We start from the raw sequence: 13300 nt of genomic DNA on the forward strand, positions 1-13300 counted from the left end.
CTGCTGAAACTGTTGTATATGTTTATATATACATTGATAATTATGTCATATTATTTTTCTCTTTGTATGTATCACCTTTTCACTTGTGCAAGCAACATACTAGGTTATCATAAACGTAGCTTTCTTCTTATTTTCATATATCGAGAAAAAAAAAACAGATGAGAGAAATAAACTGTTTTCAAAACACTGAGAGTCACATTTGTAACATTGTCATTGAAATAAGCTTCTTTAACCTTCAGACTAGAGAGGTCTAAAATTATTACAATCCTGGTCTGTTTGCTGTAGTTACAATGCAATAAAATTGATTTTTTTTGTAGGGGGGGAGACGGGGTGGTGATTGACTACAAATGAAAGTGTTTATCTCTTGAGGGTTGAGTTGATTATGGAAAAAAAAAAAACCTGAGAAGTTTAAGGAAAATCTAACGTTTTTCATTTTTTCCCCCTCAGAAACGACGATTTGTGCAGTAAAAGGACGTGGCAATAGGGACTACATGCTGAACACCTGGAAATTAAATGGATGCAATCTTCATCCAGGAACAAATAAGGGATGTGGAAGCTGTGTTGCCTGCTCCCCTTTTATGTGACTGAAAGAAACATTCTTTAAAATCTGTCTTTTTGTACATTTCATACTTACTTGGCATACTGAATGTGATTGGTAGTGGTTTCCAGTCCAAGAGATATTTTGGGGCCCCTTTCCAATGCAATCTTTAAGCTTTCTTATTAGCACCGGACACAAAGTCGGAAACATTTCATTCTCAGAATTTTTTTTTTTTTTAATGGTGAAGGGTGGTGGAGGAAGACCTGCATCAAAATTTCGCAGATGAGACCTTCGTCATCTGAACACTGTCACTGTAATGTGTAATGTACATATGATTGGAATTGAATATTATAGTTGTACACGGGCATTTATAATACAGTTCTTAATAATTTGGCTGGCAAGCAAAGCAAGTGCAGCAGCCCGTCGTCTTTATGAAACACACCCAAATTTTGTGTGGAAGGTTGTGTATGTTCATAGAAGGGCTGCAGTCTGCTTTTAAAAAAGCAGTAAACAGAATCAAGATGGATGGTAATACACTTCCTTAAACCACTTTGAATCAAAGTATGAGTAGGTTTTTCCTGCTTTGTCTGTAAGGAGTCTCATCTGCAGGTCCTTCTCCTCTCCACTGACAGCTGGTCCAGAGTAATTACTGAAAATCAAACCTTATGCCATCATATCAGTCAAAAAAACATTAAATTACATCATGATTTATGAAACACTGATGATTCCTGATGTATTTATTCTGTCGGTTTTTGACAAATGAATGTGCTGTTTTTTTGTCAACCTTAGAAACATCAAACGCATGAAAACAAATGTTTGCCCACTTTTACATTTTCAATTAAATTTAACCACAAAAACATCAACCCCCCCCCCCCCCCCCCCAAAAAAAAAAGGTCATTTCACCAAATCCCAGGTGTTGTCGTCACTCTTGTGTTTGTGTGAGAACAAAATATCTACAATAAAAGAACAAAAGAGTTGGCTCAATTTTCACCAAACTTTGAGGGTTTGTGTGTCCAGATGATTAACTTTTGGAACATCGTCAAGTTCAAGCAACACATCACCTCAAAAATATGTTCACCAGAAGATCTCCTCGGCCAGGCTGCAGATTTGATTCAAAGCTCACAATGATCAGTAAAATATTGATAATCTCTTGTTGTAAGTATCTTCATGATGACGTGACAAAGAAGTCACAATGTCAAGTTATATATCGTAACAAAAACCAACACCTCATTCAACAATTGTGGCCCCTGGAAGCTGACTGCATGTATCACTGATGATTCATAATTCAGAATATAAACTGATGTCACACTGTGCAGAGTGCAGTGTGACATCAGCCATGTGATGACTTTCATTAAATGTTGGGATTAATGGAGTATAGAAAAGTTTTACACTGACACTTTGACATCCTGTCCTGTCATGTCCAGACTGTCCTCAGACTCACCTTAAAACAAACATGTCGTTTAACTGACAAAACTACAGAATTTTATTTCAGTGATCTCCTTCAAACATCTTTTTCATATATATATATATATATATATATATATATATATATATATATATATATATTTTTTTTTAGCCAACATCACAATGCTGCCACCTTCCAGTTTTATCCATCCACCCATTTTCTATATCTGCTTACTCCAATGAAATGTCACAGGACGGCTGGTGTTGATCCCAGCAGTCATAGGGCCTGAGGCAGGGTCCAACCTGGACAGGACGCCAGTCTGTCACCGGACCACAATCAGACAAACACGTTCACACCTACAGTCTATTGAAAGTGTCCAGTCTTTGGAAGTGGAAGGAAGCCGGAGCCCCCAGAGGGAACCCACACAAACATGGGAACAACATGCAAACTCCACCCAGAAAGGCCAGGTAGGAAGTGAACCCAGGACCTTCTTGCTATGAGATAACAGTGCTAACTGCTGAGGTACTGCACCTCCCATATGGAGTTTCAGTTCAATTACTACATGTATTTTGAACCATCACCTCAGGGGAGGTGATGGTCTAGTGGTTAAGCATTGGGCTTGTGACCAGAGGATCCTTGGTTCAAATCCCAGCTTGACTGGAAAATCACTAAGGGCCCTTGGGCAAGGTCCTTAATCCCCTAGTTGCTCTTAGTGTCTTAGTGGGTGCCTTGTTTGGCAGCACCCTCACATTGGGGTGAATGTGAGGCATTATTGTAAAGCGCTTTGAGCATCTGATGCAGATGGAAAAGCGCTATATAAATGCAGTCCATTTACGTAAAGCATCTCAAGATGTGACACAAAAGCAGGCTTTAAACCAGGGGTGGGCAGCGAGGGCCGAGACAGTGCAGGTTTTCCTTGCAACCAATCACCTCAGCAGGTGGATTGCTGATGAGCTTCTCCCCTGTACATAAACACCTGATCGTCAATGAAATCACCTGCTGAGACAAGTGATCATTAATGAAATCACCTGCTGAGGTGATTGGTTGTAAGGAAAATCTGCAGTGTCTCGGCCCTTCGTGGCACATGATTGCCCACTCCTGCTTTAAACCATACTCACCCCATGAAGGAGATCTTTTTTGCTCCACAGTCATTTGTCATTGGTACGTATCTGGCATCATCTGGGGGGTTGGTAAGGTTAGGCCTTCCCTCGTGTGAAGTCCCTTGAAGCAGTTTTGTTGTGATTTGGCGCAATATATGTAAATATGTTGAATTTAAATGAATTGAAATAAGATAGAGCAGCACAGTGGATTAGTGGTTAGCACTGTTGCCTCACAGCGAGGAGGTCATGAGTTTGAGTCCCACCTGTGGTCTTTCTGTGTGGAGTTTGCGTGCTCTCCCCGTGTTTGCATGGGTTTCCTCCGGGTGCTCCAGTTTCCTCCCACATCCAAAGACATGCAGGTTAGGTGGATTGGAACTTTAAATTGTATATAGGTGTGCGTGCAGGTGTGATTGTGTTTGTTTGTCTATATGTGGTCTTGTGACAGACTGGCATCCTGTCCAGGGTGAACCCCACCTTGGAAAAAAACTGATTTATAACATTTATTTAACCAGATAAAAGCCCAATGAGATCGAAACCTCTTTTACTAAGGTGACCTGACCAAGAAAGGCAGCAGTACATGCAATCGTAGACAGGTTAACATCTGGAGAAAGTTAAAATCCAATCATCTTGGTCATTGTAAATTATAACGATGTATAGGATAAAACAAATTAACACGGGCACTGTGCAAAAGAATTCCATTTGCAATCTCTTAAAATAGAGTGGAAGGTATTCAAAGGAATCAACTCAGACTGGACATTCCAATCAGAGGGAGCAGAAAAACTAAAAGCTTTCTTTACTGCTTCAGTGCGGACATGAGGTACACGAAAGCATAACGGCTTTCAGATCTCCAAAGTAAACTGGGTAAATAGGTCGGAACCAGTCCAATAAGAGTCTTCTAAACCAGAGTCATCTAATATGTATATCGCCTCACAGTCAAAGAGGGCATGCCAGCATTGGCATACAACTCACAGTTATCAGACATTTCCGAGCACTTAAGGAAAAACATGACTTATTTCTATAAAGGAAGCCCAGCTTCACCCTTAATTTGGAGATCAGGTGTTTAAGATGAACTTTAAAAGAACGCTCTGTGTCAATAGTTAATCCCAAGTACTTGTAACTGATGACTACCTTGAGAATATTACCTGGAGCAGTTTTAATTGATGGTATATTCCCCAAGGAAACAGGTGACTTTGAGAAGAACATTATTTTGGATTTTTCTGCATTCCACACAGGGATGCTCAACTCTAAAAACTATCAAAATGTTCCTTTGAGCACTTCAAATATCCAACATAAGAAAAGTTTTGAAAGTCTTAATTTTATTTCAGTTCATTTTCCCAGGAAGCAAACTCACACCGTAATTATTCCAAGTTGGCAAAAAAAAAAAAAACACCCAAAAAAACAGTTTTATAAAACTGGTAACTATCATAAATTACAGGTTGCGTTGAATGAAGTACCATGATTGTTCACTGGACAATCCCGTCATTGTGTAGCAGCAGATAATCCTTCACAGAGATTGGAATGTCCACTTGACTGACTGTTGCGTAATACAGGGCTCCTAAATGGCAACGTAGAGCACAGCGACAGAGATGCTGTAGAGATCGAGGCTGACCTCTCAGCTGACACACCAAGTCCAAGAAAATTTGCATTTCCTAAAGGAGGGAGTTAAAAATTGGCAACACTAAAACACTGGACTCTCAACGTCAATGAAAGATGCCAAGTAAGCACGGCCACGACCTCACCTCATATGTTTCAGTGGAAAGGGATTCCATCCAATCACAGGCAGGGATTGTTGGGTATGAATTCAGCATCAGCTCCATAGTCGCAGGAGACTGGACACAATACTTCAGCATCTGCTGGGAAAAAGAAAAGCAATTTTAAAACTGTTCAGTTTATTTGATGGTTTACAGGAAATTTTCAAGTTTAAATTTGGTCAAATGGTGGTAATAAGTTGGGATATTTTGCCTAACCTTTGGTGAAACAGGTTTAGCCCCGTGGTTCAGCAGTGACCGTGCGATTGCTTCAGGGTGCTGGTTTTGGTAATCTTCAATCCCCTTTAAATGAACAGCAAGAAAAACAATGAGTACTGTTGTTTTCTGAAAAATGCAGCTTCTTTACATTCAAAGTAGCCAGTTGAGGTGGTTTGGATGAAGAGCTGTTCAGATGAAAAGCTGATGTGATTTTTGGCTGGACGGAGGAACTACACAGTTTTTTTTATGGACGTCCGAAGTCTGTTCACTGCATCACCGGACTTCACGTCACAATTTGTACTTTACTTTGTGCTGTATGTAGCAGCAGTGGAACACCAAAATGTAAGTCCTTTTTCTGTTGTTTATAAATTAATAAAATATCAAATGACAAGGATCTATTTTAGCCGTTATATAAAACAAATAATGAATGTTTTTACAGTCTTTCAATGGAACAAATATTTAATTCGGTGAAAGCTGGAGCATACCATTCAATGAGGTGATGCCTCGTTGAATGGCATGTTCCAGCTTTCACCTCATGAAGTATTCGTACCATTACCATTCGTACCATTCGTACCAATGATCCTTCCGCAGGTTCACCTACGGAAACCTTGTTACGACTTTTACTTCCTCTAGATAGTCAAGTTTGATCGTCTTCTCGGTCCGTGACTATCCAGGGTTGGGACCAGGAAGCAGAGTTGTAGTCTTACACACCTCTCTGCAGCTTCTCTCCCCCTGCCATCCCCTCATTACCCCATCCCCGTAGAGATGGTGCCTGCTCCCAGACCACCAGTAACCAGTAAAAATCTATTTAAGCATAAAAATTCAAAAAGAAAAAATAATATAGCACCTTCAACTGCACCACAGACTAAAACAGTTAAATGTGGTCTATTAAACATTAGATCTCTCTCTTCTAAGTCCCTGTTAGTAAATGATATAATAATTGATCAACATATTGATTTATTCTGCCTTACAGAAACCTGGTTACAGCAGGATGAATATGTTAGTTTAAATGAGTCAACACCCCCGAGTCACACTAACTGCCAGAACACTCGTAGCACGGGCCGAGGCGGAGGATTAGCAGCAATCTTCCATTCCAGCTTATTAATTAATCAAAACCCAGACAGAGCTTTAATTCATTTGAAAGCTTGACTCTTAGTCTTGTCCATCCAAATTGGAAGTCCCAAAAACCAGTTTTATTTGTTATTATCTATCGTCCACCTGGTCGTTACTGTGAGTTTCTCTGTGAATTTTCAGACCTTTTGTCTGACTTAGTGCTTGGCTCAGATAAGATAATTATAGTGAGCGATTTTAACATCCACACAGATGCTGAGAATGACAGCCTCAACACTGCATTTAATCTATTATTAGACTCAATTGGCTTTGCTCAAAATGTAAATGAGTCCACCCACCACTTTAATCATATCTTAGATCTTGTTCTGACTTATGGTATGGAAATTGAAGACTTAACAGTATTCCCTGAAAACTCCCTTCTGTCTGATCACTTCTTAATTACATTTACATTTATTCTGATGGACTACCCAGCAGTGGGGAATAACTTTCATTACACTAGAAGTCTTTCAGAAAGCGCTGTAACTAGGTTTAAGGATATGATTCCTTCTTTATGTTCTCTAATGCCATATATCAACACAGTGCAGAGTAGCTACCTAAACTCTGTAAGTGAGATAGAGTATCTCGTCAATAGTTTTACATCCTCATTGAAGACAACTTTGGATGCTGTAGCTCCTCTGAAAAAGAGAGCCTTAAATCAGAAGTGCCTGACTCCGTGGTATAACTCACAAACTCGCAGCTTAAAGCAGATAACCCGTAAGTTGGAGAGGAAATGGCGTCTCACTAATTTAGAAGATCTTCACTTAGCCTGGAAAAAGAGTCTGTTGCTCTATAAAAAAGCCCTCCGTAAAGCTAGGACATCTTACTACTCATCACTAATTGAAGAAAATAAGAACAACCCCAGGTTTCTTTTCAGCACTGTAGCCAGGCTGACAAAGAGTCAGAGCTCTATTGAGCCGAGTATTCCTTTAACTTTAACTAGTAATGACTTCATGACTTTCTTTGCTAATAAAATTTTAACTATTAGAGAAAAAATTACTCATAACCATCCCAAAGACTTATCGTTATCTTTGGCTGCTTTCAGTGATGCCGGTATTTGGTTAGACTCTTTCTCTCCGATTGTTCTGAGTTATTTTCATTAGTTACTTCCTCCAAACCATCAACATGTCTATTAGACCCCATTCCTACCAGGCTGCTCAAGGAAGCCCTACCATTAATTAATGCTTCGATCTTAAATATGATCAATCTATCTTTATTAGTTGGCTATGTACCACAAGCTTTTAAGGTGGCAGTAATTAAACCATTACTTAAAAAGCCATCACTTGACCCAGCTATCTTAGCTAATTATAGGCCAATCTCCAACCTTTTCTCTCAAAAATTCTTGAAAGGGTAGTTATAAAACAGCTAACTGATCATCTGCAGAGGAATGGTCTATTTGAAGAGTTTCAGTCAGGTTTTAGAATTCATCATAGTACAGAAACAGCATTAGTGAAGGTTACAAATGATCTTCTTATGGCCTCAGTCAGTGGACTCATTTCTGTGCTTGTTCTGTTAGACCTCAGTGCTGCTTTTGATACTGTTGACCATAAAATTTTATTACAGAGATTAGAGCATGCCATAGGTATTAAAGGCACTCCGCTGCGGTGGTTTGAATCATATTTATCTAATAGATTACAATTTGTTCATGTAAATGGGGAATCTTCTTCACAGACTAAGGTTAATTATGGAGTTCCACAAGGTTCTGTGCTAGGACCAATTTTATTCACTTTATACATGTTTCCCTTAGGCAGTATTATTAGACGGCATTGCTTAAATTTTCATTGTTACGCAGATGATACCCAGCTTTATCTATCCATGAAGCCAGAGGACACACACCAATTAGCTAAACTGCAGGATTGTCTTACAGACATAAAGACATGGATGACCTCTAATTTCCTGCTTTTAAACTCAGATAAAACTGAAGTTATTGTACTTGGCCCCACAAATCTTAGAAACATGGTGTCTAACCAGATCCTTACTCTGGATGGCATTACCCTGACCTCTAGTAATACTGTGAGAAATCTTGGAGTCCTTTTTGATCAGGATATGTCATTCTTGTCTCAGAGTGATGCTGAAAAACTAATTCATGCATTTATTTCCTCTAGGCTGGACTATTGTAATTCATTATTATCAGGTTGTCCTAAAAGTTCCCTGAAAAGCCTTCAGTTAATTCAAAATGCTGCAGCTAGAGTACTGACAGGGACTAGAAGAAGAGAGCATATCTCACCCATATTGGCCTCTCTTCATTGGCTTCCTGTTAATTCTAGAATAGAATTTAAAATTCTTCTTCTTACTTATAAGGTTTTGAATAATCAGGTCCCATCTTATCTTAGGGACCTCATAGTACCATATCACCCCAATAGAGCACTTTGCTCTCAGACTGCAGGCTTACTTGTAGTTCCTAGGGTTTGTAAGAGTAGAATGGGAGGCAGAGCCTTCAGCTTTCAGGCTCTTCTCCTGTGGAACCAGCTCCCAATTCAGATCAGGGAGACAGACACCCTCTCTACTTTTAAGATTAGGCTTAAAACTTTCCTTTTTGCTAAAGCTTATAGTTAGGGCTGGATCAGGTGACCCTGAACCATCCCTTAGTTATGCTGCTATAGACTTAGACTGCTGGGGGGTTCCCATGATGCACTGAGTGTTTCTTTCTCTTTTTGCTCTGTATGCACCACTCTGCATTTAATCATTAGTGATTGATCTCTGCTCCCCTCCACAGCATGTCTTTTTCCTGGTTCTCTCCCTCAGCCCCAACCAGTCCCAGCAGAAGACTGCCCCTCCCTGAGCCTGGTTCTACTGGAAGTTTCTTCCTGTTAAAAGGGAGTTTTTCCTTCCCACTGTCGCCAAGTGCTTGCTCACAGGGGGTCGTTTTGACCGTTGGGGTTTTTCCGTAATTATTGTATGGCCTTGCCTTACAATATAAAGCGCCTTGGGGCAACTGTTTGTTGTGATTTGGCGCTATATAAATAAAATTGATTGATTGATTGACTGAACTCATAAACATTCCTTATTTGTATACTGTAGAACACATCTTTATTGGATTCCATGGAACAGGCTTTGGAGGGGGCACACAACCTAATCATCTCCACTCTAGAGCTGCCTATGATACTATTTTTATTCCACTGTTTCTGTTTAAGGAGTTTTTGGGCACCACACTTCTTTTTCACAGGACTCCTTAGAAAGTAACAGTCACCTTTTACCTGCACTAGACAATCCATCGGCGTGTAGCCTGCGCAGTTAACAACATCCGCCTCGGCTCCGTGCTGCAAGAGGAAGTCGACGATAGATGGGCTGCAGTTTGAGCAGGCATTGTGCAGCGGCGTGTGCATCTTCTTGCCTGCAGTTCGGGGGTCGGCTCCAGCTTTGAGCAGCATTTGAATCACGCTGAGGTAGCGGCTGGCCTCGGACAACTTCTCAGCTCCAGAGCACGAAGCGTTTAACGGTGTTTCTCCCTCCAGATTTGTGGCGAGCACATCTGCCCTGTGACGGAGAAAGAGCCCCACGTGTTCCTCCAGGCCTCGACGAGCTGCGACATGCAGAGGCGTGAGCCTGGACTCCCTCATCCTGATGTTGACCTCTGCCCCGGCATCTAACAGCAGCTCTGCACAGCTGCAATAAAAACACAAGATTCGATGTGATCATCCACAACTCTGACATCATCTGTGTTACCTATGCTGGAAAAAAAGGACATGAATTCTTTTGGAAAATGACAGATTCCATTATTCACTTTATTTCTTTAAAAATAAGTTTTAAACTGAAAATTGTGTTTGTTGAAGTTATTTGAGTGAATGCACAAGAGGTGTTTGTCTTAATGTTATAGTTTCATGACCGTTTTAAAGAAACATTTGAAAATATCCATCAGCAGCTGATTTGGTCCCACTGTGCAGTAACCCCAGATCTGGTTCATTTTTAGTTTTAAAATCCCAAATGTTGCTGCTCATCTGGTAAAAGCCGGCCGACATTCTTCTAACTAATATTATACATTGCTGTCTTACTTCTGGTGTGATTCCGTCATCCTTCTGAACAAGTGCAATAACTTAATACTAAACTGCTGATTTATTATTATTAATAACATTAATATTATTATAGATTTTGGTGGATTTGTATTAGAGGGCAGTATAGAACTATATTAGATTTCAAAAAACTTTTTTCCCTATGCATTCTATAACAGTTGTTCTCAACCTTTTTTCTTTTGAGTCTCTTCTTATAGCTAAGAAAGTCTGACCCCCCATCAGTGAAAGGAAAAACTTTAATTGAATTTCCCTCTGGGATCAATAAAGTATCTACCTATCTATCTAATTTTTTTCTCTACAAATTAACTTTAACAGTTTATATATGTTAAGTGGCACCCCGTCTTTCCATCACTCGGTCTGCATATTTGCATCTACAAAACATCAATCATCTTTGGGTGTGTCTCACATTCAATTGCCCTGCCCTACTCATGCATGTCCTAGTGACTTGTTGGGGTTGATGCCCGAGTCATGTACAGACTGAAATTGCTATTTGGCACAAGTTTTACACCGGATGCCCTTCATGACACAACTCCAATTCTGCATGGACACACAGCCCCTGGATTTTTCTTCTGAGATATGGTACACATTTACAGCTGGGTGGACTGAGACATTACAGATTAAGTGTCTTGTCCCAGGATCCAGACAGGTAGCATGAGTGGGAGTCGAACCCAGATGTACATATTGGCAGACAAGCTCCCTATCCACTGAGCTACCTGCTGTACAGATAGACCTTCTACGTGCAGAGCAGACAGACGTTTGTTTGTTGAAGGTCTAGAGGTGAGAATTGCATAGAGTTTGGATAAATACTGCAAAAGTGTTGTTTTTTACCTTTTTGGTCTGAATTTAGGGAGTAATTGGAACCATCCAGTGAGTATTAACATGCTCTTCCTGGATTTATAGCAGTTTGATGTGCTTGATGCCAGCCACTGTGTGGATGACAGAAGAGAAGTCAGCCCAACGCAAAATCATCCCCGAGCTAACCCTACCCCAGACCCTACCCCGGACCACAAACCTAACACGGACCCCAACCCTAACCCTAACCCTACCCTGAAATCTAACCCTACCCCGAATCCTAACCCTACCCTGGACCCCAACCTGACCCCTAAACCTACCCTGGACCCTAACCCTACACTGAACCCTAACCCTACCCCAGACCCCAACCCTACCCCTACCCTGAAATCTAACCCTACCCAGAACCCTAACCCTACCCCGGACCCAAACCCTAACCCTACCCCGGACCCTAAACTGGGCTGAGTTCTTCAGAGGGCCAAGTTTTCCTGTTACCATGTAGACACCAGTTTTATCACTTACTGGAACGACTGGGCTGAGGTGCAGAGGTGAAGAGGAGCACTGCCATCTGCCGCAAGCAGGTCAGGATCCGCTCCGTGAGAAAGCAGCAGCTGGACGCAGGGAGCATGGCCACCTGCACAGGCGTCATGGAGGGCAGTGCTGCCGCCAGGGTCAGCGTTCACCTCAGCGCCACGGAACAGCAGTTCCTCCACACAGGAAGTGTGCCCTCTGCTGGCACCCAGTCGCAAGGCAGATGTTTGCCTGACCTTGGAGCTCATAGTCCACATGCCTTGCAGAAGAAGAAAAGTGCTGTCAGGGTGGAAAATGAAGATCATGTTGAAACCAATGTTATCACTATGTGGAACATAATACCCATCTCTGGAGCCCAGGCGATCTCCTCGTGCACTGTCTCCATCACGGCGTTGACCATTGCTGGGTCTTTCAGCACTGCATACACTCCTTTCATGTCCCCAAACATGAAGGTATTATGGACGGCGGTGTCTCTGCACCGAACCGGGGATGGAGGGGCTCGGACCTCTTGGATCCACTGCTGCCTGGGCAGAGGTCTAGGGGCCGGAGCCAACGGGGCCCGACTCATCGCTCGCCTGTGAGCCAACGCCCTCCGTGAATCCTCCCACTCCTGAAACTCTTGCTCCAGTCTCATCGCCCGGAGTGAGGTTGAAGTAAACGGAAATGTGTCCTTAGACATGGCATCTGAAAGTGAGCCCACCAGAACTGATTTTAGGACACGAACCTGTGACAGACTGTACGTGAAAGGAAGTCACATGAAGTTCAACCAACTTAACCTTCGTCGTTGAACCAGAGGCATGCTTCTGACGTCCTACCTTGAACAGTTTCTACTCACCCTTTACAGGAAGAACACAGAGGTGATTTAAAAATAAAAATAAAGAATGTAATATTCAAAAATTAAATCATGGTTGTTTTCTTTTAAACTTACGGAGCCACTGGCAAATTAAATGTCTTTTCTCTGTGGACAGTCACGGGAATGTTGCTCAAAATCAAGTTCAGTTCCAGATAATAATAGCTCAGAATGCAAACTGATACGTGCAATACCTAAACATGGTCATCAGATGGCAGTATCGAGCCAGCATTGCTCTCCTCACAACGGTTGATTAAACCAAAGACACGAAAGTAGCGTCAAGATAGAAATCTTGTCTTGAAGAACAAGCTAAAATCTGATGGTGTTTGTTCATAACGTGTTATCGTTTTTACTAACGAAAGGAGGGCTGTGTGTGTGTGTGTGTGTGTGTGTGTGTGTGTGTGTGTGTGTGTGTGTGTGTGTGTGGGGGGGGGGGGGGGGGGGGCTGAGAAAGTACAATCGCCTGGAGAGACCACAACACTTCCACAACACCTACATCAGCAACAGATATTTGCATTAAAAAATGTCTTACAAATTGAGAACATGATTGCAAACACTGTGAAGGCAAACATATAGTATGACCTACAGTACGTCCAGCAATTTAAACTTGTCTGCTGCATACAATATTTGCAAAAACACAGCTGTAAGCAGCCACGGCACAAAGAACATACGAACTACACACACAAAAAAGAGGATTCTTGTATTTCATGTATTTTGGCACTCTTATCTTTATCTCTGCTTTACTTTATTACACTTAATTCATTCTTTTTATTTTACCTGCAATGCATTGAACAGCAGACGTCAGTAAAGTGCTCCAGGCAAAAACCTGTATATACTGTATGTTGCTCTTATGTTGCGGCTATTTGCGCTTCATTTGTGCTTTCGCGTGCACTCTGTGACTTTGCAGTTGACACATAGTAAATTAGTAAATAAAATAAATTATTGTAGCGGGATGAAAGTCCCGGGTCCCAATTGAAAAGACGTTCCCGCCAGCTTGGCTAAT

General features: G+C 41.5%; 1 protein-coding gene across 2 annotated transcripts; it reads right to left on the reverse strand.

The window, feature by feature from the left end:
* Positions 1 to 4484: 4484 nt before the first annotated feature.
* asb16 (ankyrin repeat and SOCS box containing 16) lies at positions 4485 to 12181 on the reverse strand. 2 transcript variants are annotated; one of them, XM_034190272.1, is made up of 6 exons: positions 11790 to 12181; positions 11439 to 11706; positions 9315 to 9723; positions 5011 to 5094; positions 4783 to 4893; positions 4485 to 4692 (listed from the first exon to the last, which is right to left on the reverse strand). In XM_034190272.1, the coding sequence occupies exons 1-6, from the start codon at positions 12124 to 12126 to the stop codon at positions 4507 to 4509; spliced, it is 1395 nt and encodes a 464-aa protein (XP_034046163.1). In that variant the 5' UTR covers positions 12127 to 12181; the 3' UTR covers positions 4485 to 4506. The 2 variants fall into 2 exon arrangements, with proteins under 2 accessions (XP_034046163.1, XP_034046162.1); XM_034190271.1 differs by having other exon boundaries at positions 4783 to 4896.
* Positions 12182 to 13300: the final 1119 nt, after the last annotated feature.

This window comes from Thalassophryne amazonica, chromosome 16 (assembly GCF_902500255.1).
Source record: "Thalassophryne amazonica chromosome 16, fThaAma1.1, whole genome shotgun sequence".
Classification (NCBI taxonomy): Eukaryota; Metazoa; Chordata; class Actinopteri; order Batrachoidiformes; family Batrachoididae; genus Thalassophryne; species Thalassophryne amazonica.

Bases quoted from the DNA above. Each gene is read 5' to 3' on its own strand.
- asb16 (XM_034190271.1), bottom strand. From the start codon at position 12,126: ATGTCTAAGGACACATTTCCGTTTACTTCAACCTCACTCCGGGCGATG. The intron at 4,897-5,010 runs GTTAGGCAAAAT...TCTTTTTCCCAG, and splicing joins CTAAACCTGTTTCACCAAAG to CAGATGCTGAAGTATTGTGT. The intron at 4,693-4,782 runs GTGAGGTCGTGG...TCCCTCCTTTAG, and splicing joins TTTCCACTGAAACATATGAG to GAAATGCAAATTTTCTTGGA.